This window comes from Drosophila persimilis, unplaced genomic scaffold, assembly GCF_003286085.1.
Source record: "Drosophila persimilis strain 14011-0111.01,24,50 unplaced genomic scaffold, DperRS2 tig00000124-arrow-pilon, whole genome shotgun sequence".
Classification (NCBI taxonomy): Eukaryota; Metazoa; Arthropoda; class Insecta; order Diptera; family Drosophilidae; genus Drosophila; species Drosophila persimilis.
This window is the reverse complement of record NW_020825294.1, coordinates 5,468,727-5,496,415: the sequence shown is the minus strand read 5'-3', so window position 1 is coordinate 5,496,415 and position 27,689 is coordinate 5,468,727. Positions and strand designations below refer to the sequence as shown.

The 27,689-nt window shown below is 42.6% G+C and overlaps 1 protein-coding gene and 4 non-coding genes across 10 annotated transcripts in view; 3 read left to right on the top strand and 2 right to left on the bottom strand.

The window, feature by feature from the left end:
• LOC6593307 (filamin A-interacting protein 1-like) overlaps positions 1 to 27,689 on the bottom strand; it is a 100,618-nt gene that overhangs the window by 17,133 nt on the left and 55,796 nt on the right. For 3 of the 6 annotated variants that reach the window (XM_026987188.1, XM_026987187.1, XM_026987190.1), the window contains 2 exons: positions 14,855 to 14,992; positions 8,310 to 8,492 (listed from right to left, as the gene is read on the bottom strand). In XM_026987188.1, coding sequence (XP_026842989.1) covers positions 8,310 to 8,492; positions 14,855 to 14,992 — 321 coding nt within the window. Of the gene's footprint in view, positions 1 to 2,680; positions 3,284 to 8,309; positions 8,493 to 8,611; positions 8,798 to 14,854; positions 14,993 to 16,596; positions 16,874 to 27,689 lie in introns of those variants that run through there. The other 3 variants (XM_026987191.1, XM_026987192.1, XM_026987189.1) reach the window with 3 other exon arrangements.
• On the top strand, positions 11,187 to 11,257 carry Trnag-gcc. The gene has a single exon. It is a non-coding gene; the product is annotated as a tRNA-Gly (tRNA).
• Trnag-ccc lies at positions 11,901 to 11,971 on the top strand. The gene has a single exon. It is a non-coding gene; the product is annotated as a tRNA-Gly (tRNA).
• Trnag-gcc lies at positions 12,199 to 12,269 on the top strand. Its single transcript has one exon. It is a non-coding gene; the product is annotated as a tRNA-Gly (tRNA).
• Positions 12,937 to 13,007, bottom strand: Trnag-gcc. Its single transcript has one exon. It is a non-coding gene; the product is annotated as a tRNA-Gly (tRNA).

The window sequence follows — 27,689 nt, the reverse complement described above, 5'->3', positions numbered from 1 at the left end:
TTCGACCTTAATTATGGGGTTGCCAGTGAAAAAGAAAACAAGTTCAATGCGGGGCTTATCTTTGCATTTGGCCTGGAAATGGATTGCGCATACGCCCCGGTCTCCCCGTGTTGGCCGTTGGCCGCTGGCCGGCCGCTTGACAATTTGGCCCGGGGCCAAGGCACATCTCGAGACTGAAAGGCATTGATCAATCAATTTGCAGTGCTGCTCTGCTGTGTCTGTTCTCTGGTGTTTTGTTTTGCAGTTGCTGCTGCTTGTGGCAACAATTGGTTGTGCTCTGCTGCACAGAAGCCGCCGCCACTTGGTCTTGGACTTGCCGCTGCACAGACGCTGCTCTCTACTCTGGCGTTGCCTCTGCCTCTTCTTGTTGCACAGCCTCTATCGAGCTGCCACTTCTGACGTGGCTGTGGTGCCGTTGCCGTTACGAGGTCTGCACTTGACTCCATTAGAGCCGACTGTCTATCTGCTGGCCTGGGCCTAAAGCCTGGAGGGGGCTGGAGGCATGTGTGGTCACAGTTTGTTTGCGCCAAAAACGCAACAGTACCGTTAATGAGCGCCGAGCACAGCTATGATTTAATTGTCTTCGGTATTTCACATTTCGTTCCCCTCCACATTTTCGATTTATTAATTAATTTTGTGATTTTGTGCGAGCAAAGATTTATTAGTCAATCGTTGGCGGGGGATTTTGAAAGCATTAAGTGAATTTTTATCACTCGGTTCCACTTGAAAATGCCCCAAAAAAGCGAAATGAATCGCTTGAAGTTTGGGCAGCACTGTAAACAAGCAGTGTATAACAGTTTGATAAAGCTTGCTCTCCCTCTCTCTCTCTCTCACTGCGCCTGCGTTCTCTTCCTGTGGCTGTCATATCTCATACACAATGAGTGTCAGTGTGCCAAATGTCCCGCAACATACGCACACACACACACACACTCTCATAGAAGAGAATGACAGGAGGGGAAAAAAGTACATTATGCAATTTTTATGCTCTTACAAAGGGTACTCCTGTTTTCCCAGATGAAAGGATGTTTACTCTAACCCTAATTCAGATCCCAACTGACTGAAGCTTTGCCAGAATATGGCTTATACCTTATATGATGGTACTTCCACAGGATCTATCTAGTCTCTAGAAGATAATCCCACAAAATTTAAAGAACTGTAGCATTTCTTTGGTAGAATTAAATCAAAATATGGTCCCCATAAGAACGATAGATCTGCAAGGGTATCTTTACCATCGACTCCAAAGCATTTCTTTTTTTTTGCGTCTATTATGCTGCCACACACAGTTGCAAGAGGGAGCGAGGTAGAGAAAGTGAGTGAGAAAGTGTTGTTTCTGTTGCCATTGCTGTTGTTGGGGTTGTTGGGGTAGCTCTCGAGATGAGTCATCCACATCATTGTCGTCGGGGTTGTTAGTCATCCAACAGCACAGAAAAACTTGAGACTTTGCACAGGACCCTTAGAGAGGACCAGACGCAAAACTTTTGCAATCTTGTGCCAAAAAAATCAATACCGGTCCACAGAAGGCCAGAAGAGGAGATACCAACCGGCCCGTAAGGTCTGTGTTTGTGGCTGCCACATATTCTTGTTGCGCCTATGCGTTGCGGCGGGGCATGCGCACTGGTGGGCCAAAACGAATGTTTGGACGGCGTGTAAAAGTGTTAAGAACCATCAATATTGAATGAGCCACAAAGTGCCCGCTAAGGCTGCCCATCAGTTAAGGAATCTGGCAGAACGATGCTGCAGAAATGGGGCCATCATTTGCAATGGCGGTTTCTAATGCTCTCGAAGATAGGGATTAGAATTGGGGACAGTGGATAGAGGCAATATAAAATGGGAGTTTGGGAGGGGACTCTAAAGAAAAACGAAAACTAAAAGGCAGTTCTAGGGCAGATACCATCGCCGGAAACGTTTACCTTTTGGCTGGGAAAACACACTCTAAGAGCCATGGTCTTGGCTTTCTTGAACTTTGTACACAAGCTCCCCACAAAACAATCAAATGCCAAACGATATTAAACCCCCAATTTCTGAAATCTCTTAATTACAACTCTGCACAGCATTTGTCCAATCATGTCGTATTTTTCCATGCGATGACAAGACCCAAAGCCATCCAAATAAATGACTTGCCAAATGAAAAATGGAAAAAACTTGAGCAATTAAATGTTATTTTTTGTATTTTCCTGTGGTTTATTTTTAGCAAAACAAAATTTCATAATTAAGCTGAAATAATGGAAAAAAAAGACAACCAAAAAATATACGAAAATCGTATTTGCAACACTTAGCGCCAAAGTCCCAACAGAACAAGACTTGAACCTCGATTTGGTATACCCTACAACTGGAGATGGGAGATTGGGAGACTGGTAGATGGTAGAGATTGGGGATCTGCAGAGGAGCGGCAACATGTTTTTTTTTTGTGGTGGGTCATGCCTAAGCAATTTTCAAATTATACAAGAGTCGGTGGGTCTGGGTTGCCCAATTCAGATCGCTCGTCTCATCTTTCACTCTTGTTAACCAAATAGCCGCCGGCCAGAGCCAAACAATCCCCATTGTTCTCTGAACCACGGCCGAAAGACTATCTTCAAATGGGTCACAGCCGACGGCAGACCGATGGCGATTATCAATTGACAAAAAGGGTGAATCCCTGAATGGAAATTGATTTTTTTTTTTCTTTCATTTGGACACTCACCGGCATCGCCGCCACTTCGTTTCTTATCGGAGAGCAGGGATTTCTGTTTTCGTGGCATCCGAAAGGAGTTCCACAGGAAGGCACTGCTGGACGCGGACGCGGACGAGGACGAGGAGGAGCTCTTCTTGCTGAACGAACGGTACATATCCATGTCGTTGGCGGTCGTTGAGGATGCTGCTGCGGATGCTGCTGCTCCCGAGGCAATCATGGATTTGGTGGTCGGTATCCTTGTGGCAGGCATCAGTTTGCTGCCTTTGCCCACATTCATGTTGTTGTTGTTGTGGTTCTGGCTGTTGTTGTTGAAGAGCTTTTTGATGCCACTGCCACCGCCGCCTGCTCCTCCTCCTCCTCCGCCTATTCCTCCTGCTGCTGCCCCGCCACAGCCGATGCCCGCATAGATTTTCCCGTATTTCACATCGTTCGGATAATCCTTGTAGCTGTACTTCTTGGCCTGCAGATTCTTATGATTTTTCAACATTTGTTCAAACTGTTTCACATCGACAGCCGTTGGCAACGAATACGTGGACGTGGACGCGGTTTTAGTCGCATTCAGACTTTGTGTCGAACCGTAGAACACTGAGCACTCGTTGAGGCCCATTTTTGGGGCATGCGCGCACTCGAGCAGCGCCACGGAGCGCCAAGCAGCGACCACCCAATCCTTGTCCAACTGTAAAAGCGTTATACGCGGCCGCTTGAGCGAGCCCCCCCCCCAACACAGCGATAGAAAAGAAACAGCAAAGAAAACACCGCACACGTCTGTTTGTTTGAAAGTTCAGCGCGCGACTAACGCGTCTAGGCCCCCAAGCCACAAGCAACAAATGGTGGCGACGCCGGCACCGGCTTCAGCTTCAGCTCCAGCTCCAATCGCGACTTCAAACGCGACTTCAACAGCGACTGCGACAAACGCGAAACCGCATAAAGCAATTCGCAAAAACTTCCAGAGGCTTACATAAAGTGAAATGCAAAATGGACATCAAAGAAATTTTGTACGCCAAATGGATGCCAAGGTGCGAGGGAGGACAGAGACAGATTGAGACAGAAAGATGCCCATTTGGTCCAGTAATTTCAAATAATGTAGAAAAATTTCCAAAGATTTATAAGGCAGGGAAATAGCGCCATAGCTAGAGCAAATCTTTCCCAAAAAGGGGGGTCCCGATTAATTGTTGAATTTTCAGAGAAATATGAACAATTAAGAACAATGATTTAGGGGTTTTCGGTATCTGTTTTATAGGAATATATTCCTACTTTTTAACCCTCAAAGAAAGGTATATTTTCCCTACATTAATCTCTTAATATTTCTAGAGCTAGTGCCAGATGCCAGCTGATTTTAGAATGATTTTTCTAGGTACAAATTTTTGTCGAAAATGAATTTCCCAAAATCAAATAAAAGCCAAATATTACCCCTAATTTCCATAAGACTTCCACCGACCAGCACTTTAATTCCAAATATAAATAAATCATAAATCAAACAATATCTGCACTCTTTGGGCCAATTAACCCTTTCTCTCCTACCTTTGTGCCCTCTTCGAATATGGCACTTGAAAAGAAAGGTTGCCGCACATCGCTGTTTGTAATTATGGACTTTGTCGCCGCGACTTTCGCGTCACACTTGGCCAACAGAAAAAGTAGTTTTTGTCGTTTTTGGCCTGGCCATTGACTGGCTGTCATATGAGAGTATGCAAAATATACTCGTACATGAAAAAAAAGAAAACTTTGGGTCTGATTACCTGTACAGACAAAGACAAAGACAAAGAACGAAAGAGCAGAGCAGCCACAGCTCATTAAAAGCCACGCTCCAGTTAGAGAACCTCTTGGGTTTGGGCTTGGACTGGGGCTGGGGCTGTAAAACCTTATCAAGTTTATGCAGATTAAACCCGAATAATTATGGCATTTTTTTATTGAATGGAAAAATACAAAACTTGACCTTAATTCGTGAAATCAAACATAAACCCAATTAACTCCCACAAAACCAGAGAAATCCATCAAATATATGATACCCAATTGATTCAAAAATGCTGTATGAAATTGTCATGCGGCAGACTCGGATTAATGGGAATTCGGGGACTTACATAAACCCCAAATACAATTGTTTAATTGCAGAAAGCGTCTTTTATTTCCGTGTACATCAATTTTCTGAATTTATTTGTATATTTTATGCCAAAAAAAAAATAAAAATAATCCAATACAAAATTTATTCGTAATTACCAGAAAACGAAATTCTCACGCTAGAAAATAAGTGTATTCAAACACGAAATTACACAAGCCCTAAGAGCCGCGGTACCAACAATTTATGCAATATTTTGGCTACGGTTTTAGCCAAGTTTTTTGTGTGCAAATAAGCCCACAACACAGCAGGGAGAAGAAATCTTTTGGTTAGTTATTTTATGTATTTTTATTTGGCTTGCATAAATTTTTCATGCGAATTAGGTTTGTGAAATATTTTTGCTGACAGTTCAATAAGGTTTTTTCCTGTATCTCAAATATTACAAAATTATGTTAATGTGTTTTCAGGGGTTTAGCATATTGGATTAATTAAGCGACAATATATTAAGTTGAAGAGGGAAATGTTTGATTTATTTGTGGGTAACATTTTAAGAGGGGAAAAGGAATAGAAGCTGGGAAAATACGACACGGTGGAGTGGTTCTCTATGCATGGGATATGTTCCCAAAAGAAGCCCTGAGTGATGCCTTGAGAATTTATTTTCAAAGAATCAGATGGCAGCAGTACAGATGTTGTATAGATTCTCCTCTGTAAAGAGCCACCACAAGATGATAGTTTCACACTACTGACACAATTTTCTCAAAGATAAATGACACTTCCATAGAAAGCATCTACGTACTGTCCAAACCCCGATCTTCAAAGCGTTTCCACCGACCACCAACGACGACAACAGCAATATTTCTTATCCGTCTTTAGGCCAGACTTGTGTGGGCCCCAAATGAATGGCAAAGTTATTGTTGTAATTTGTAATTGTAAATGGTAACGTTTCATTACATACGGGATGGCCATTGTACGAGTCGTAATGACTTTATGTACGACTTCGTTCGATTGTTTTGTTCGGTTTTCGGTGGGGGGTTACGCATGGCAGATACAGATATTGCGCGAAAGAAAAGTAAAAGTCTTTTCAGCGCAAAAATACTGAAAATGTGCGTGTTGGGTGTTTGATTTCTTGGGAGAGTCGGCCATTAACTTTTTGCTGCAGTTCAATTGTGAAATTATTAATAGTATGCAATGGCAAAAGACAAAGTCCATGATAGATTATGATGATGATACGATAATATTTTCAATCGCTGCTCCAATGACAGCCAAAGCGTGCCGTTAAATATCGAAAAATGAACAAAAAAGCAGGAGATTTGTCAATTAATTGAGTAAAAGCGTGAAAAATGGCCATTAAGAGCCCACACATTTCGACTGGCGACAGCGAAATCAATGAACTTGATGGGTGTTGTGTGTTGTGTGCCGAGTGTAGGCCATAAATTAGAGTGAAACCAGCCGTCAGATAATGGGCAAACATACAAGATACACACCCAAAGCAACCTAGCGAAAAAAGAGTTTGCGTGCGTTTCAAAGATTTTATTTTTTGAATACTCTTTAGAAAGGGGTTATGTACGAAGATAGGAGGCGTTGGCAAGAGGGTCTGTAATAGGTAGAAAGAAAGAACAAGTCAGTATTCGAATGGACTCACTTAACTTCAAAAATGAAGGAATAAAAGCCAGAGACATGGACTAATATTAAGGCCTATTTGACTGAGGCAACAACTGCCGTATAATCTGAGTGATCTTGCACCAAGAAGTATCATTACATTACGTATATCCCAACAAGAGTCTTCACTATTCGTTGCCATAGAAAACCTCACTTTCCCACAAACTTTTTCACATGCGGGCCCGGCCGGGAGCCACAATCACGCACAATCAAAACTAAATGACAACTTAATTGATCGACTCCCCCCAAATGGTGGATTGGTGTGAAAGCAATAAATAAAATTTGATAAAATAGTCAGACAGAGAGCCATGGCGGGGGCGCCCCAAGAAAGACGTTTGAGCACTTGCTGGGCCTGGCTTTTGGGTTCCCACAAAAACTGAAGAAGCAGGCATTAAAACATTTAACAAACAATTTAACTTCAAATAAGCCAAAACATTGCAGTGCTTAGCCAAAAGGGGCGTTGAGCGGAAGGTGGGGCAGGGGGCACGTTGGTGGAGTGCACACCAACGCCCAGAATAAAAAAGAAAAAAAAAACCGAGGCAGCGACGACAACTCGTTGAACATCAAAGCAAATTTTTTGTTAATGCGGCAACGCGTAGCGGCATAAACAAGCAGTGACATTTGTGAGCCGGCCCAGAGGGGGAGGGGGCACTGCTTGTGCGTGTGTGGGTCATTATGTAGAACCACTTGCCACAGCCACAGCCACAGTCACAGTCAGAGCCAGTGTGGGGGTCATGCACACGATTATGTAAGCAGCAGAGGGGCAACCCCATGAGTGCGAGATCGTTGCAAGAGTTGGGGCAAGAAGTTGGCGTTTTGCCGCTTAATTTACTCGCTACCCAACGGTCGAGTTGAGATTGAAAGATGTTAGAAGGTTATGATCATGGGATACAGGTGGGACTTTGGGAATAATAGTAAAAAAAACAGAGTTATGGATACCAATAAATTGGGAAAGTAGGTACATATCATACATGAAAATACCCAAAACCAAAGGCCTTTCCGGCTGGAAGTTCTCACTTCTGAACCTCTGTTCGGGTCCATTTAATGAATGCGTTTAAACCCCTAACACTGGGATCGAGGTCCGAACGATTTTATTCAAAGCCTTGAGTGATTGCAGGTGAGTAAGTATTCAAGTGTCAAGAAAAATGTGATTTTAGACAAGAAATTGTCGACTACTGCCATCAAAGGTAGAGACAAAATCTTCATAAATATGTATGTGTGTATTTCGCAGGTTTATTTCTAAGTGCCAGTGGCCAATGTATTGTTTGCAGTGCCTTCTTCCCAATACACACAGAAATTAAATAGCACTCGTCTCGCCAAACCCACTCTTAGGGAAGCAACAACTAAATAAAATACGACCAAATAAGTTAAACAAGTCGTATAGACGAGAGCCATAAAAAATAATCACCACACATTAATGTCACTCAGACCATCCCCAATGGAATATCAATATGCATACACACCTCAGCCCAGTGCAATATTGTGACTTTTCCATTTGAAAACTCACTCGCACAGGTGTCGAAACAGGGCCAACAGACAGACACGCGTGTGGCCGAGGCCTTTTATCCCCAAATGGCTAATTAGCTGCATTAATATTAATTACAAAAGTTGATCAACTCTTAAGCCCCAAAACTTTGTCCCCAGGAGTACGTTTTGCAAAAGTATTTTTTTTGTGGCACGTTCATTGTGTGATTGTGGGGCGGCTTTCGACAGACAAAGGGTACCAACAAAAATTATTTTGGACTTGAATTTCGTATGCTTTCACTTTGTTCGACCACGCCACAAAAAAAAAGAAATAGTACACCCAGAAAAAGGGGAAATAGGAAACAAATAATGGGGTTACAATCGATTGGAGGTGCTCCAATTGGGATTTGCCTTCGCCGCTGCGGCTGTAATTATTATAATGTTCGACCCTTTGACACTTACCTTCGGATATCTTAACAATCGGGGAGCTCTTAACGGATGTAATTTTTTTAAGATTAGCTTGTGGCGATGGTTGTTTGATTTGTGTTGCACTGGCGGCTTGCTTTGTGGCAGCTCCCTTGGTGTTGTTAAGAGCGCATGTTGCAGGCGGGGTGGCTGCCGTTGTGGTTCCATTTAAACGTTTCTCTGGAATGAACAAGACAAATGTTTTCATTTTAGCCAAGGAAAATTGTTGGATCGAAAGTTGTTGCCAACTTTTGGGCGGGGGGCTAAAAGTTGATAAGACCAAGAAAATGTTCACTTACGTGGGACAAAGGATACGATTCTTTTCCAACTTATTCCTTTTTTAGTTTTCTTAATAGGTTTATCGCGACCCAAAAATCTACGATATAGAGTAGCGAAACCCATGTTTCGAGTGTGATTTTGATTCTTTAGAACATCAAACGTGGCCAAAAATGGAAACGAAACAAGTTGAACGTCCGGTATGGCTATGGAATCGCACAAAGACCAAACATTTATGGGAATTTTATTTTTTTGCTGGTGCTAAATACACATTTGAATCTGTTGAGTTCTGAATTAACTGTGAAGTAACACAAGTCTGAATGTTATTTCAAGGCTTGCTGCGGAAACAAAATGATAATATTCGAAGCAAAAAATCTCTGGTTTCAGGCTATCAATGCACTTGAGCCGGCAAAAGGCAGGGAGCGCAGAAAAAGAACCAAGCGCGAGAAACTCTGAGCCAGAGTCGGTGTCGGAGCCTTAACCAGAGCGAGAGCCAGAGCCAGAGCCAGCCACAGCCCGATTCAGATGCAGAGTTACAGGCAACAGCATGTCATAATTTGACCAAATTAATGAAATCAAAAGAAAACCAGTTTCCGTTTTTAGCGTGCAACGTAAGGTGCAACCAAGGAGGAGGAACCAAGGAATGCATGCTAAAACAGAAACACCTGTTTTTGGACCAGATGGAGTGGCAAGTACCTGTGCCTCAGCATGGCAAGCAGTCGCTAAGCAGTTGCAGAGAACAGTGCTTATAAGCAGTTCGCGCTGAAATGTTGCCGAAGAGTGCTCAAGCAGTTTCATTAGAAGAGGAATTACAGACAGTTCTAAGCTCATGTGCAGGGAATCTCTCAACATACTATATACATATATGTACATAAACAGTTATATTGGAATTATCATGACAATTTAGATTGTCTTTGAGGCAGATAAGGCGCGTAGGATCAAAGCATTTCCAGCAATTTACAAGCAGTGTCTGTTAGTTGTTTGAGATTCAATGTTGCTAAAGAGTGGTAAAGCGGTTCGAACCGTTGGAAAGTTTTTGAAAGATCTATATCGGAGTGCTTCTAATTATAAAACAAGCAATCTGCCGACACGTAGTCAGGTTTCGCGGAATAATTATCATAAAACAATACAGGTTTTTCTTAATAATTTGCATTACAATGAGAGTATCTTTGCACAAGCGGCAAGTGTCTGAACCTGATATGCAGTGATAAAGCAGAATTCAAGCAGTAGACGCACTGAAATGTTGCCAGAGAGTGTTTGAAGAAACTTAAAGAGTTTAAATGTTGCCAGAGAGTATCCAAGCAGTAGATAAAATGTTGCAAAGCTTTTACTATGAGATCTCTCTCTTAATATTGAGTGAATTTCTCTCTTCTCTTTGTTCTGTCAGCTCTTTAGCTCTCTCTCTCTCTCTTTGTGTATATCTTATGACTTTAGCTCTCAGACGGTACAGATAGAGATACAGGTTTCTTTGAATAATTAGCATAATTTGCTGCTTTTGTTTTCTTTGGCTGCTGCACACAACTCGCTTTTGTCCACTGCCCAAAGCTGACCTCATGGCTTGTCCCAGCTGGACCCGGGATCCGAGACACGGGACCCCGTCTTGGACATCCACCCCGTACTCGTACATTGTTTTAGGTAATTTGTGCTCGTGCCTGGAGCCGAGCTTGTATTTCAATGCTAACCGCAAAAACAAGCCAGCGCCAGAAGCCATAAATGGCTAGTACAAGTCTAGGCGGCAAAAAGTACCAACTACAAACAATGAGAGTTTTTACGAGAACGTGAACGAGTATGCCCATGCCCATGCCGATGCCGATGCCGAAAAAAGAGTTTACAATGCCACGAATGCCAATGTCATCGACGGGGCTGGGTTGGGGCTTCAACAAAAAACACGACTAAAAAAAGAAGCAACCAACCAACGATTAAGAAGCGGCAGGCAGACAGGTTCAATGTCAGAGATCTTCCAACAGTAACGAGCTCTAATCGGGTAACGATTTTGCTTTCGTTTAAGAAACATACACACGCGTGGGCCAGCCATCGGTAAGCATTATCATTTACCAAGTGAAGTAACCGGATCCCACAGATTAATCCGTTCCCGTTCCCGATTCAAGTGCGTGGGTCGCCAAGTATCTCAGCGATACAAAGAGGTGAGAAAATGCCGACGATTCAATCGATCTTGCACAATTACGCCAATGAACATATCGCCAACCTGATGAGAGTAAGCGCCAGGTAGACGTGTGGGTTGGTCAACAGCGAAATGCTTTGAGTAGGTTTATTTCAGGCACGTTTGCCCCATAGAGGTGTCCGTCGAATACTGAAGAGTGCTCAGATTATGTGATCAAGAGCGATCACCCGGCGTGCAATTAGCGGGAATTACTTTTCTTTATGGGTGTGCTGATTGGGAGACACATAGGAGGAACAATGAACCCAGAAGAGATCCAACAATAGAACCCCCTCTTATCGTTTCACTTAGGGACTTATGATAGTGTCGAAGTTGTTTGCATTTATAGCACGTCTCGCAAACTTAACCGAAAGTTAATCAAGCCACGGAGAGATAAAACTCCATTTGTAAAGCTATTCCGGGAAGATCTACTCACCAAAGCATCGGTGGTTCAGTGGTAGAATGCTCGCCTGCCACGCGGGCGGCCCGGGTTCGATTCCCGGCCGATGCAAATAAGTTTTTTTGTTGAATTTTTTCAAGAAATATTAGAATATTGTTCAAAAATTACAATCACATTCCGCTTAAATGCTTTCAATCATTGCGAATCCTGCCTTCCATCAGATTCGTATCACCCCGAATCACCAAAAACCGAATGCGGTGCGAGCACTGTGGACAAAAATCAGCAAGTTTCGTTCGAAGCCTATGAAATTACTCGAAACATAATACAAAGTCGAGTGAGCGAGAAAAAAAACCAAAAATTATCGAATGACAATACCCGGATCATTCAGTCCGTTTTGGGCGAGTGATTCGATTTAATGAGAAAGCTGAGACGCTGATTCTAATTGAACGAACGAAGTGAATACCAAATCTTACCGAATCGATTCGGTTACCAGCTCATGCAACACTCTAATCGATATATTTGTTCCCTACCCTTAGGAGAAAACACCCTTCCACAAAAATAAGCATATAGTGGAGGATGTCCAGAAGATTGGCCTAAAGAAGTCTCACTACGTCCAAAGGGCTTATCATAGACCTCATAGGACCATTTCTTAATTATAAAAGTTGGCCTTTAAAAAAGATAATCTATATTCCCGTACGCTCTAACGATCGTAGCGTAATTTTTGTACATATTTCTTGGATTAACAATAATTCTCGCATCGGTGGTTCAATGGTAGAATGCCCGCCTCCCACGCGAGTGATCCGGGTTCGATTCCCGGCCGATGCATATTATATTTTTTTTTTTCTTTAGTGTAAAACTTCTGACTGATTTACAAGACCAACATTTAGTGAATATATTTTTAGTTCTCTACCCAGCAAAATCTTGCTTTTTCTAAGCCTTTTTTCATTGATGCTGCCTCTAATAAATCCGGTTATGTTTGCAATTGGCGAAGCTTCATCGAAGATCGAAAATTTTCCTCGTCGAGTGGAAAATTTTGGTTGATTTTCCCACAAGCATCGGTGGTTCAGTGGTAGAATGCTCGCCTGCCACGCGGGCGGCCCGGGTTCGATTCCCGGCCGATGCAAACCATCTTTTTTTTTTTTGTTGATCAATTTTGATAAATCTCTCAGGTCTTTAATTGCATGATATCTCGCATGTTGGCTGAATAAATCTTAATTAGTGGAAGAAATGCGAAATGCCAGCCGCGCAGCCTCGAGCGTGCATTCGAATATGCAAAACACGTTTCACCGTCGTTTTTTATTCGCTTTTGTGTGTTGTGTGTGTGTGAGTGTGTTTTTCCCCCGATGTGAAAATAACCCGATAAGCATGCGCATGCGAATACTCTTTGGAGCCGTGCATTCACTGGAGATCAGTGATCGGGCGACGGGGGTAAGGAGAGGACGGGCGAAGAGTAATTTTAAATTAGACAGAGTCTTTCGCATAAAAATAGAATTGCCTCAGGGCCCGACCCTACTTAGGGAGGAATACCACAACGACGACGACGACGACGACGAAGGAGGAGGAGGCAAGCATTCTCTTAACGACTTTCCAACTCTGCGACATTTCGAGCAATTTAACAGCCAGCATCTCGTCGAGGGGCGGCACACAATGGATTTCCCTATTAAAGCTAATTTATGCAAAGAGTCGCCAACATTTGCATGAGCCCCGCGCGCACGACTCTCTGTAAACAAAATAATAAAGATTGCAGCGAAAAGAGAAAAGAAAGCGAACAGAACACAAAAAAATTCGGCTGCATCGGCCGGGAATCGAACCCGGGCCGCCCGCGTGGCAGGCGAGCATTCTACCACTGAACCACCGATGCTTGTGGTGGCTCCAGGGCGTATACTATATATGGATGTGGGAGCCACTGTGGTTCTGTGGATTAAGCATAAATATTATATATTCATGCTTTTGAAATTCATGAATGAGGCCACAGAAATTCTATTATAGATTATGCCAAATATGTTTCATAAATCAGATAATGGAGTTGTGCCATGATAAATTAAACATGTGGCAATGATGAGGATCTGTATGACGAATACGATGACAGATGAGTACTTTATCATCTGTTTCACAGGCAAATCATTTGAAGAGTCAGACTTGATTGGTGGCAACAGTAAAATATACACATAAACGAGCCGCGGCAAGGGACGCGGCTCTACCCCAAACCCCTCTTCAACTACTGGGTGTAAGGCAATAAATCTAAAACATGTGCCAATGGAATGTTATCACAACAATTTAGATAAATAAAATTACGAATAAATACGAATATTTCCACAAGTGTGCTCCACATTCTTTCAAGAATTCTTTATTGCCTGTTCCATCCGATAACAATCATTATCATTAATTTCCCCATCAGAACTATGATTAATTATGCAACAAGACAGACCAACTCAGAGTCCATTAGTGCAGAAAAATTCCCAACCAAAGGGGAAGATATTCCCAATTCCAAGAAATATATTTTAGCTGTAGAATTAAGACATTGTAGCCCCACTGGTTCACTCCATGGCAGTCTGTCGATGATCTCTACAGCATTCGCACATCTGGCCAAATGGAAACACTGAAGCCTGAAGCCTGAAGCCCAGTGAAATATCATTACCTCGGGATGAGTCACGGGAATGAGTCAACGATGCCAAATTTGTGCACAATTTCCAGCACATTTTGCACAGATTACCTCTGGAGTTGAGGCTTTTGGGGACACCTCGGCTGGCAGCTGGCAGCAGGCAGCTGTTCCATGCCCCACACACGCCACAGATTTCGTTACTGTGGGAATCGGAATCGGTGGCTAAATTGTCTCTCTGGCCAGCTGCGCGAGAATAGCGGACGCTGAGATCTAAGACACGCCCTAAATTGAAATATAGCGGGCTCATGCTCATGCTGGTCTGGACACGACACTTTTATGGGTAGAGGCGGGCACGACACTGCACTGCAGATTCAGCAAACTCATCGAGGGCCAGGGCCAGGGCAACGGCAACCAGTTGAGCAACGTATCTCACCTGAGCCATGAATTCGCAGATAACTCTTCCTGGTGGAGGGGTAGAGGGCCAGAGGTAGACAAAAGTTGACACATTTCAAGTGGGATTTCACAGAAGCTGCAAACAGTCGTAGCAGGTGACGACTGTGAGGGGCCAGCCAGTGTTTTGATGGCAGTTTTAATGGCAGAATTTCACTTAAAATTTATTCTTTAAGAGCCAACGGGAAAGGGAAAAACCTAGGCCTAACGATAGCACATTTTCTAGGAAAATCTGTATCTGTAGGCACTTTATGAATTAGGCTTAGGCTTAGGCTTGAACTTTTAGATACCATCTTCAAATACTCAATGTGAAAACATTCTTGAGGGAATGGAAGTCTTCTTTAGACATCTGTCTATGAAGGAAATAGATTTTGTTCACACAGATGGACTATTTCGTCACACCCTTTGCTTATTACCATGTTCTCCTTGTTCAATAGTTTATGGGGTCAAAAAAGATTCATTCTGCCCTATCTAGATCTATAGTACTATCTAGTATCTAGTATCAGAGCACCCTTCAAAGGCACCACAATAAATGTTTTAGTAGAAACCAAAGCGGATTCCCCACCAAAGAGCAGAATATATGACCATCTCATCCATTACGTATACTCGTTCGTAATTTACATATCTTATAGTTTATAGACAATTCTTGCACTTACGTATCAATGTGGGCGTGGTCGTGGCAGAGGACTTGCCGCGTGTGGATTGTCCCTTGGCGGTCTGCTGGGTCTTTGGCGGCGGGCCCAGATCGGTCGGCGATATGCTCAGATTGCGCACATCACGCTTTTTGGCAGCTCCTGCGAATGACAAACGACACAAGAGACGTATGAGTCGAGGGTGTGAACAAAATACAAAAATATGAAAAAAATACCAAGTAAAATACTTTTGTGTCTCTGGAAGCAATCAATATGTGGATGATGATGATGATGGTATATAATTTATGCGGGAACACGTCGCCAGGCAACGCGAAGCTTTGAAGTGTTTGCTTTTTTGCCTGGGTTGGGTTTTGAAAGGAGAGTTATGTACATATGTATGTATGTTCCCCCATTTAATAACTCCGAGCAGAAACAACACACTCTTCAAATTTCCTAAATTGTTTTCCTCCTCTTGCCAGCTGGGGGTCCTCGGCCTCCCTCCCCCCCTTTTTGGGGGCTATTTGCATTTCCAATGTTTTGTGGATTAAAACAAAGCGTTTCCATAATTGAAGTGTCTGCAGCCCAGAGGCTTCCCCTTGCTCTGCAGCTGATAGAACTTGTTGGCTAAACATGCATGAAAAAAGGGTGAAATTGTATTATGCGAGTGCATGAATCTATTAAGTATCCCCTCAGAGGGTGGGGGGCTCTCAGCTGCAGGGAATTGAATATCACTTGAAGACCAGAGGGCTCTGGGCTCTCAGGGCACTTGAAAGAATGATTTCTAGTTTTCTAGGGGGGAAATAGGAAATAGGAAATAGAGAACTGTTTCCAAGAAGTCTGGCAAAAAGTATGAATGCAACAAAGATACTCGTATTACAGATGGTATATTAGGTTTTTAGGTCTTGTAGAAATGAATGAATGAGAGATATTTACTAATTTACTGAAGGAACACTCTCAAAGAGCTCCGTTTTTAAAGTCTCTATGTAATTCTTAAATTCCATTGCTTTGATTTATCTTGCCACCTTTAATTATCTTGCATCTCCACGCAATGATACCTGTGCCACAACAATCTATCATATTTTATTCGGATCGTATCGCCACACCGCAATAATCAAGTTCGATTCAAGTTCACGCCGGGTTGCCACCCCGTTAACGAGGTTTCATTGTTCCCCCCTGCCACAGGCCCAGACCTCGCACTTGTTAGACATAATTTGTGGCTGCTTTGGGGCACAACAAGGCGGGGCAATCAGCCAGGGAGCCAACAGAAATGCAGGCAGCGGCAGCGGCAGCTGCAGGGAAAACCTAATAAATTGTATTTTTAGCTGTCGGCTAATTGTGCTGGACATGGACAGGGAAATAGGGAAACAGGGAAACAGAGAAATAAAAGTTGCATGCCCAGCTTAGGCCGGAATGGAAAACTTTTATCTGCCGCTGTGCGAAACGAGAGAGCATTGCGACGAGTCACGTAATCCTTATGGGGGCTTTTATCAGCAACGATAAGCCATGCCACAGCCACAGACAGCATGTGGCATGCGATATATATTTTTATAGTGGCCGAAAGGACAAACTTTCGCAGCGATTCAGGGAATTTACATTTGAATTTGGCGATTAAATAAAAGTGTTGTTGGGATTTTTGGATAATTTTAAATAATTTTTGTGAACCAGGGAGGACTTTTGGGCCATTATAAGATTAAAACCACTTTAATCGTGTGGGCTCACTCCATTACAACCCAGTACCAGTCCACCGACCCCTCCCCCCCACTCACCTTTCGTCTGGGCCTTGGAGGAGCGCTTCCCAAAGCTGCCAAAGCGCTCCCGCTCGATCATCTGCGAGTGGATGTAGCGCTCGGAATAGGAGCGCGACAGTTTCTCCTTGGAGCTGTGTGCACCCATTTTTCCAGCCTCACGGAGTGTGTGTATTTTCAACGAGTATGCGGTGTGTATTGTCTGATCGATATCACGATTTCAGATTTCACTTTCACAGGCTCTCGAATGCATCAACGATTGTCTACGGGGCTACACCCGCGCACAGCACAATCTCCAGACGATGGCGGTAGATTTAATTTGATGTTGCCGTTGACAATTGCCGCTTGAATGCATTTTGTGTGGACTTTTTTCCTTACATTTTTTTTTTACATTTTTTTTTTTGTATTTTTTTGCTCTGTGATTAACACAAGGTTGACATTTTGAATGGTTGAAGTTTAAGTTGGGTAAAGTACTCGTATTTTCCTTTTTGTTTGGCGGTGACATTGGATGGATTTATAATGGTTAGATTTAATTGCCGTTCACTTGGGGGTCCCATTAACCGATTCAATTAGCCGCCTCATTAAGCCGTCTCTTTCCCCATGCATCGTGGCCTTTTCCCACCCACAAATGCGTTTGTGGATTTTAATTAAATTATTTTTAATGGCGCCCAACATCCATGGGTTGCTGCTCCATTTTTATGGCATTTTCCACATTCGGAGAATGCCGCGTGAAAATGTTTTGATGGTGCCAACAACCTAGACACACAAATCAGAAATAGCCAAAACTATTTTGTATTTAATGGAGCATGATCCCCCGCCCCAGAGTCCCCCCTATATATGTATATATCTATATTTTTCGAGTGCAAAACTAAATGTTGGATTAACTGCCGGCTAAATTTCGCAACGAGAATGATAAATGGCCTGCGAGAAGACACTTGTGCGACCTCAATTTCCGATGCACAGAGAAATACATGCATGTCTTAGGAGAGCAGGTGCTTGGCATGGCGATTGCCACACAATCCATATGAATCTCCAAGTGAGTGGAGAAAAAGTGCCACCAGGGAGCGATCCACCTCCTCCACATACCTCTCATTCTTGGAACGGCAGCCGCTGACAGGTTTGAATGTCATCATAACTTAACAAAAGCAAGCCAAAATGAAACCTGAAACGAAATGAGCTGACAAATTGCACGCCGTGATTTGTGGCCCAGCATTTGAATGTGGAACACTGCCTCGCACGAAAAAGAGCCACACATTTCCCAGCTGGTTGGAAAACAACACAAAAAAAAGCAGAGGGAAATTTATGCCCCAGCCCGAGATATGAATAATTAGTGGTTAAGGAATAAATCAACTTCAGTCTTGCATCAGAGATTGTAACAGTGGAAAAGAGCAACGCTGGTTGGTCGGATGCTAACTAATCTGTTCCTTAGGCAGAGCACTACATATATGACAGAGTAGACCCATGCTTGAATAATCTCAAAAACATGTAAAACTACAGCTAGGATTCATGGGATTATCGTAAACAAAGCCCAAGTAATAATTCTTAAAGGGGTTTTTATGCCGTTTTGGTAAAGGCATTACCCAAATATCCCACAGAAAATATAAACAAATAAAGCCAGAAACAAGCTAAACAGTACAGCAGAAAGAACAGATCAACAAAAAAAAAAAATAGCGATAATGTGCGTGTGAGCAGGTCGCAAGAGTCATGAACAACGAAAAGCACATCGATCATAGTCATCCGCTTTGTTTCTTCATCTGGAATTCGAATACAAGCCAAATATTAAATACACCGCTCATCCGAAAGTGCTGATTCAAACATGAGTCAGACGGTATGTGCCACTGCTTGAAATTAAGCCACCGCCAGAACCCATGAACGTCCTCTTTCTGAAGTGCTTTCGTAAGTGCTTTTCAGGCCAATAGGAAGTTCTAGGTTCTAGGTTACGTGCCCATTCTGTGTAGGGTTCTGAGTGATCGTCTTATCACATTACCGATGAATTAGTGGATCCTATCCCGCGCTAAATTGATAGTCAGGCAAACCAATAAAGATCATCGCCCCAACAGTCGCCAACAATCCATCACATCCATACACGTGAATACTCTGGGAGTACGGGGTATAAATATCCCACTGTGCTGTTCCGTTTGGCAGACGAAGCAACCTCAATGCTATGAATAGCAGCGGCGCCCTCTTTAGTCACAGCATGTCAGAGCCATCGGGACAGTCGAAACAGTTGGGATAGTCGGGACAGTCCGGGCCAGGCAGTCTCTCCGTCTGTCTGTGAGGCAGAGGCTGGCCTGCAAATGTCAGGCGATCAGGCGAACTATAATTAGCCCCCAAAATGCAACACGAAAAGGTGTCAAATGTTTAGCTGTGCAGCGAGATTCTCGGAGGGAGACTTTATTGTTTCGTTGGCTCTAAATTAGGTCCCAGTCATTCGGAGGACCTGGCGAGCATAATTCACACACGACTGAGCCCCACGATTCAATAGCAAATGTCAGACCTCGAGTGCCGGAAGGGAAGTCATTCGAAACGGAAGTTGGGGATATTCCAAACCTCAAGGGCAACTCGATGAACTTTCGGATGGAACTCCGACTGCGACTGCCACTGGCAGCCCAGTCTGATGAACCGAAAGTTGAGGAGGCAATTGCTTGGGGCTGCGTTTAATTTAATATGCAAAAATTGAATTTGACTTTCAATTAAAAGTTGGCCTCTGCCTCTGCCGCCGCGTGGGCGTGGCGTGTGCACATTTTTCATTGGAAAGCTCTCCCACTCTCTCCCCCTCTTTCTGCTCCTTGCAGGTGGGTGAAAAGCAGCGGAAGCTGCAAAAGCAATTAATCGAAAGAGACAGTGCCCAAAGGAGAAGTTCCTCCAGCCAGCACGACGACAGCAAAAGAGGAGGTGAGCATAAATATACATAATTTAAATGGCAACAGGACCAAGTGGCAAGTACCAAGTGGCAAGAGCAAGCCAAGATGGGGCACACAAGGCGGTTATTATGTAAATTAAATGAGGAAAAATCACAGTAACAGGTTTAGTGGTAAAAAAAATGGAATACTTAATATTTTTAAAATTAAAAGAAAGAACCAGAAAAGACTATGGTTTTCCAAGATGAAAGAACAAGCTTTAATTGAGGTAATTGTTAGATATGATGACAATTTTAAGCAGGTGTGATATAGTGTGAATATATCGCATAAAGAAAGCTTGAATTCTGGTTCGAAACGTCTGTAAATTTCTTTCATTTTGAATTCCCCTGAATTTATTCCGCTTTCAAAAGACGTTGCACTTTAAAACGCTCTTTAAAACCCAAACCATTCAATCTCCCTCGCCTCATTTAAGCACAAATTCAACTAGTATAATCCCACTGATTAAGCAAATTGAAGCAAATCCCAAAGAGCTATTTTTTATGGCTTCACACTATCCGTCCCGTCCCCAGAGGGACATAAACGCATTGATTGCTCCCAATGAATGCATCGACTCATTTCGAACAGTTCGAAGTCCGCAATGGACCTCATTTTTTATATGATTTTTTTATATGGCCGCATAAAAAGTCGGCCCATAAATATTGCGTTCATTGCACTCGCAAAGAGGAGACTTTGTGGGGGCCCAAAACTATTGGCCGGCTCGGTTTGGGCAATAAAAAATTAACAATTACTGGCCGTTCCGAAATGGCAACAAAACTAATTTCTTCCTTTTTTTTTGTATTAATGTGCCGAGCATAAATAAAATTCAAAAAAAGTTTTGCATATGCATGGGGGGGGTCCTAAAAACTGACCAAAACACAGTGCGCACCCCATGCAGATCCGACATAAACAATCATTAAACTGCATCGCATGCCGCGCCGGCAAATCATGAAAATTTGCCATTAAATTTAAGTCAAAGACTGAGTCATAAACCCACATAAAATGTTGTTTAAATTGCCGAAAACAATGTCATTGAAATTATAGTTTTTTCCCCCCTTTTATTTGCTCCAGTAAATTCAACAAAAAGGGCACTGGGCCCTGCCAGAAGACAAATTTAGACGAGATGGCATAGATTTTTGTCTGAGTGTGGGCCTGATACCCTGTAAACCATTAAACGGGTCGGCGAGAGCATATAAATATTCAAGAACTAGAACGGAAAGATAGGCGAAAGATGATGGGACGAGGAATCGTTTAGAGAAGGTGGAACAAGTGGGGGAAACTTTTGGGTCTGATTTTGTATTGTTTCTTGTTGATGATTTTTAGAAAGTTGAAAGAATAATTATCTATTTATTTGAATATTAGCTGAAACGACGTAAAACGGTTGATCTGCTGGAAATTTAGATATTTTGTGAAGTCAGTCTTAAGTCACGAATCACAAAAAATATTCCACATACAGACATTCTAGACATTCTTTCAGTTTCTATTTGTTTTTTGGTCTTTTACTTCCTTTCTTTTGGATTTCTCTTCGAAAAGAAGTAGAGCCTTCTTGGATGATCTTTTTATATTCCGTACCAATACCAAATACCCCTAAAGAACCCTTCCACTGAAATAATACAGGCTAATTTTAATCATAATTATACACAAAATAAAACCCAATTGTGGTTAAATAATAATGAAAACTTTCCCCTCGCTATTGCCACTTTCATAACCATTTCCCATTACCACCAAGTACAACCCAAGTCTAGCACTCGCCCAGATACAAAGATACTTTTATTGCCTGCTACTGCGGCTCGTCGACGTAACAGAAACGGGAGAAAAGGGAGGGGCAAAGGGAGGGGGAAAATGGCAAAATGCAAATGCAAATGCACTCATAATGCAATTTTATTTTGAAAACCCTGTCGTTTGGCCCCGGGCCTGCATTTGTGGGGGCTGAAAAGCATTCATTTTTTATTTGTTGCTTATTTTATGTACAATTTCTTTTTCGTTTGGCACACTTTGGGGGCACGCCGACTGCAGCGAGAGCAAGTGGCGGCAATTTGTTTTTTTTTCAAAAATTATTTTCATTAGGCAAAAGCGGCAAAAGATACTTTTACATGCATCTAAATGGGTGTCTGTGTGGCCGCTTCTGTGGGGCTGGCTATGTGTGAATTTATTAAGCCAACATTCGGCTCATTTTCAGCCGACTAATGCCAATGTATCCATTCGCCCAGTAGGTGGCCTTTTGCCTGCCATCTTCCAAGCAGCCTCGTTTTGTTGCCTAATTGAGCTGTCGACATCAGAGTTTACCTCTAATTTGGTAAATTTGTGAAAATTAGCTAGACGGTTCTAGACGACAGACAACCAGCCAGTCTCCCCTATTCATCCATAAACAAAGCCTCGACTGGATAAGATTGGACAAAGGAAGATTGCGCAAATGTTATACAATAAGATTGTTATGATTATGCAGATAAGACGGATGATTTAGGTGGGAGTGTAGTGTGGGAAATTTGCTTGCAGTCTGAGGTACTATTTTAAAAGTTTGAAAGCAATTTAATTAGTGCAAATTCGAGCAAAACGAGCGGGAACGTTGTGCGGCAAGGGCCGCGGCTCTACTATAAGGCTTTTGCTCTACCTCTAGGCTGTTCCAGCTCTTATAGGCACTAAGATCTAATCAAGAGGGACAGAATATACATCGGAAACCCTTCCATCTAATATATCCCTTAACTTTTCGAATGCCGGTCATAAACTTATAAATCTTTCAGAATTCTTTTGATATGTCCTATTATTTGTCTTTCTTCTTCCAGTTTTCTCTCTTAATCAAATCAGTTCAATCTCTTAACGAGTACAACCTGCACAACTCTACGACCCCCTCCTCCAGCTACGAATCGAAACCTGCCCAGTCATGAAAAGAGTTTAATCAAAAATTGGGGCCAACGAATTGTGTGACACCTGATAAAGCAGTTAACGAGATTTCCATTAGACAAACAATCGTTTTTCTGTCTGTCTCCTCCACGAGTGTGAATGTACTTTGAGCTCGAATAGGAAGGGGATGGAATGGGGTGTTGGGCTTATTGATGAGGGCCTATGAAATACTTCCGGTTGTCTAACAATATTTTTTAAGCGACCGCACGTGCGACCCCCAAAAAGAAACTTTGGCACCCGTCGACCGGCGTCCGGCGACCGGCGACTCTGGGGCCAGTGGGTTGGGGGGGTCATTAAATACACATTTGAATGACAATTGTTAGTGTAAGTACTTCTACCACTTCGGACTCGGAAACGGACTCAACTCGGAATCGGACTCGTACTTGGGGACTGTTACGTGACTCGGCCCACAGGAAGTGTGTGACAAAAGTTGAGCGACTCTAACGACCCAATTAATTTATTGAATTAAGCTGAAAGTTGGGTGGATTCAGTGGGCCAATGCACTTTATTGCTCTGCAGAGAGGAAATGCATTTGAAGAACCCATCAATTGACTCACCGTCTCACCATCCACATCTGTATCTGTGAGACCATAAATGCCATGGAATGGCTTATTTTGATATGCAAATTAGCCACAAATGCATTCGTGTTCGATGCGAGTGGAAACCCATAGGCCAACAGACAGACTTCATCGGGTCTTTGGGGGTCTTATCTGGGGGTCTACCTCCCCCTCCCCTCCCGTTAAACATTCAACAACTCAACGGAAAAAATACTTTGGCCAGCTGCCGCCTCGGCTTTAACTGCTGCGATCAATCAAAAAAAAAAAGAGAGAAAAAAGAAAAACACCGAAATGCAGGTGAATCCGAGAATCATGGAGTCTGCTTCCAGATATTGACTAGGGAAATACCCTATTGAAAGCGTAATAAAATCAGCAGGGATTGCAGATTGCAGACAGAGCAATAAAAAGAATCGCCGAGGCCTCAAATCATTGGGGAAGTGGCTTTTAAGAGGAAGAATTATGGCTTTTTCCTTAATGAAATTTTAGAGAACTAAAATCAAGGAAAATTACTATCGATCCTAACATTAATTTCAGTGGATACCAATGAGCATAAGGAGGTAGAACTTCGCTTGTAAAGGACCTTTATGACCTTTATTTAGTTTCCCTTAAAAGAAGCAACTTATAAGTTGATCATTGAAAAATCTCATAGAATTATTACAAATGCTGACCATCTAGTTCCTGTATTTCTTAGAAGAATATAGAATGATTTATGGGCTTATCTTTGATTTGAATACTTCTAGGAGCTGCTATGAAGGGTACTAGACCCCATAGGATGATATCATATCCCACCTGAGCTTCCAAGAACTTTAAATATGCAATAAGGAACACACATTTAGCTTGTAGAACTTGATCGCCCAAGAACTTCATTCAAAAAGCATGTAGCAATGCTCGGATTCATCCTCTAAGAAACACCTGCGAGGGCACACTCCACTCTTACATTGTAGGGTATGGAAAATTTCGTGTTGGCGCTGGGAAAAACAAAAGCAAACACGAACGAAAAAAAAAACTGCTCGTTAAAACTGACAGCGGCAAAAGAGTCTCCGGGCGTTTTGGACACGCTAGAATTGAAATGCGATACAAACATCGAGACACCAGCAACAGCCGACAGAGACAGAGACAGCGACAGCGACAGAGACAGCGACACCGACATACAGTCGTCGTCAACATTATCAACACATCGTCGAAACGTGCAACAACAGCAACAACAACATCCACCGAGTTTTCAGTTCAACTTAGTTGAAGCTTCGAATGGAATGGAATCGAAATTGGAGGTGGAATAGGAATAGGAATTGGAATTGGAATTGGAAATGGTTCAGTGACCAGCCTCGGCCCCGGCATAAACAGCTGATGAAAACGGTTTTTGTTTTTGTGATTGGCAGGCACATATTCATGGCTTATAAGCGCTTCATTATGGCCAAAATGAAAAGTGTTTCGCGCTCGTTTCTTATTCAATAAAGAAAGCCATACAGCCAGAGTGCATTATGCAAAAAAAAAAACAATACCATAACGATTGCACTCAGCTCAAAGAAAAGAAAAAATATCAAGTGAAAGTTGACAGCAATCTGGAGATACTTATTTTTGGGCAGGGAACAAGAAAGAAGGGTATCAATTTGTTGGTTAGAGATTATGGTAATCGATAGTCGATGGGGAACTATGGCCAAAAGGCACAAGACTCGAAGGTTGATCATTGATTATAGATTCGATGCGGTTTCATTCTGTTGTCTGTCTGCCCCAAAGGCTCCAATAATTTTCATTTTGTAGAAAGGTGGGTTAAAAACTAAACCCCATTTAAACTATTCATATTTATTTATTAATTACTACATTTCCACCCTCTATGACCCACTCTATGCCCCTCTGTCATTGAAAACTTTTTCCTGCTTCTGTAAGTTTTCCCCCCCAAACATTTCCCATTCAGGCTGGATTTTCTTCACAAAAACTTTTCTTCTCGCCTGTCAGTCCATGCTGAAAAATTCCCTGATTGAAACTCAAGTTTTATTTCTTTGCGCAACCTTCACTTTACAACGATTTCAATGCATTTCATTTCGTTTTGCCAGTATTTTGCAGCATAATTTTTACAACATAACGCCCACAACACTTTCTCGCATAGTTAAGCGAATTATACGAAACGAAACAGAAATAGAAACAGAAACAAGCCATGGAAAATGAAAAGAAACACCCATACTCGTAGTCGTAGTCGTAGTCGTACTTCATGGCAGTAGTAGTCGCATTTCTGTCTAGTATTATTTTGCAAAATTTCCCACATAATTATTAAGCGCCGCAGCAAGAGAAGGAGAGAGGAGAGATGGAGAGAGAGAGATACCAGACGTAGATGCAGAGTGAAATGAAAGCAAACAAAAGACTTTTCCATCGGACGGCACCTAGAGACCAGGCCCCCCGTCCCCAGGGGAGGAACCAGCCAGGATTGTACATGAAAAGAGACAGACAGAGGCAGCCACGGAAAGAGACAGATAGCGAGGGGGAAGAAAAATATGCAAATATGATAATAATAATGTAAAAAAGACACAAAAGCCCGTCGAGTGAAAATTAAGAAAAGAGTCGTCGCTCAGAGAAAAATGTCGGCTGTCTTCTGGCCGTCACGTCAAGAGCAGAGGCTGAGCAGAGCAAAGAAAACTCTGATGGAAATTATAGCAATGGCAGCAGCATCTACGAGTATCACAGACAAACACAGCCAGAGGCAGTCTCGGAAGAGAGAGAGGAAGGGAGAGAGAAGTTACCAGGTAGTAGACAAGGCCGGAAACAGGTGTCGCCTCGTGCACTGCTTTTGCCTTTGGCTTTGCCTTTGCTCTGCATCTAGAAAACCCTACCGTCTCATAACGATCTTGGGAAAACATAAATGAAGAACCTTAAAGAGCATTCCAAGCCATGGCCTAACCATGAATGATATATTTTATGGCCCATATCCGCTGAAAGATGAATTCTTTTGTGTGGCAGCACGCCCACTAATGATTTCCTTTCCGACTGATCGGATTGCATAGGGGGGGGGGCTATAATCGGATAAAGACAGCTTCTGATTCTGTTCTGGTAACGTTCTTTTGGAGCCATTCAGAATTTGTCACCATCTGTCACCATTAAGATCTGCAGATTTGTTAAGGCTTGGTAATGATTTCTGCCTCAAATGTTAAGTGATTAACGGTATTCCAAGGTTTGCTTTAGCGTAAATGGAGGTTAGATTTGAATACAAATAAGTTTAGAAAATCTAGACATACATAATTTCGATTTCAAAGATTTTTAAACAAAATAAAGCGCCTTGCGATTTTTATTTTTAATGACAAAATAAATTCTTGGAGCATAAAGTTTTCCAATCTGATTTTGTATTATATTTTAATACCATTATGTTATACCTTTAATATAAAATATGAATATTAAAAAAAAGAAAATATTCACTGATGAAAATCTGGAAAAATCCTATATATATTTGTAGCACTGCATATAGAAGTGTACATATGTATGTATTTGTGCAATTGATTGACTGAGGATTCAAATTCGAGATATTTCTTAAAACTAAAAAAAAAAGAAAAAAACTAGAGCTTTTCAAAGAAGAAACTTATTCATTTACATCTTCCATAAGAACTCTTTAAGCCTAACAAATATATCCCAAAGCTAAGGTTCACTTCAGGCTTCCGTGTACTCCCATCCCACTGATGTCATCGTCTAATGAGATCATTAACTGATTTGAATTTCGAGCACTACCCGTATATGAATCGGAAAGCAGCTTAAAGCTCTGCTTCCACGGAATCCTGTCGTCCGCGGATTAACCAATCATTGGGGGATTACATTACAAAGAACTTTTTCATGGCCTGGACAAAGGTGAGCCGTGGACCAAGGCTCGCCAGACCAACCATACCCATTGAATGCCGATGAAGTTTGATCTGAAACTTTGAACAAGAGGCACGTTTCCAGCGCGTTGCATAGGTAAATGAACTTTCTCTCTCGCTCTCTCTCTCTCTCTCTCTCTGTCTCTCTCTGTCTCCCTAACCTCCTCCTATCTTACAGGTTCTATCCGACAAAGGCTAACGGTAACTGGTAATAGAGAGCCAGAGCCAGAGCCAGGGCCGGGGCAGGCAACAGCCATTTTGCGGCTTCAGATGGTTTCAGTCTCTTTTGCAAAAGTTCGTGAGAAAGCCGGGACCGGGCCCACAAACTGTAACAAAACTGATTACGATGCTGGAGCCAACATAATTTATGGCCAGAACCCAGCCAAGAAGAATGCTTTCGGTGTGAGCGAAGGGCGGGGCACTCAGGCCACTCAGGGCACCCACTGATTGATTGATTGAGCGCCTAACTTAATGCGATTTTTACTTTGGAAATTCATCAAACAAACTTTGGGCCAATGTCAACAACAACAACATAATCGAAGTACAGAGGGGGAAAGGTTTAGATACCCCTGAATATACATCGTTTCAGATAGATCGACTCAAAAGTGAGGGACTTCCAGGGTGGAAAATGTCCCTCGAAAGTAAACCGATATTTGAATACCAAAAAAATGACGTCAAGAGCGAAAAACGGAATGCACTCGAAGGGCTGGTTGGTTGGTGGTTGGTTGGGGTTTTATTTTTCAGTGGTTCCGTCTGGTGGTCAAAATGTTTGCCGGCCTCTTGAAATGCCAGAGACCAGACCAGACCGGACCAGACGATGCTTTTGTTTCAGTTGAAAACATTTGTGCAACCTTTTTGAAAACGAAAACAAACCGGCATTCTATGGAAAACCGAGCTATGGAAGCGCGGAAAACCTGTTTCCC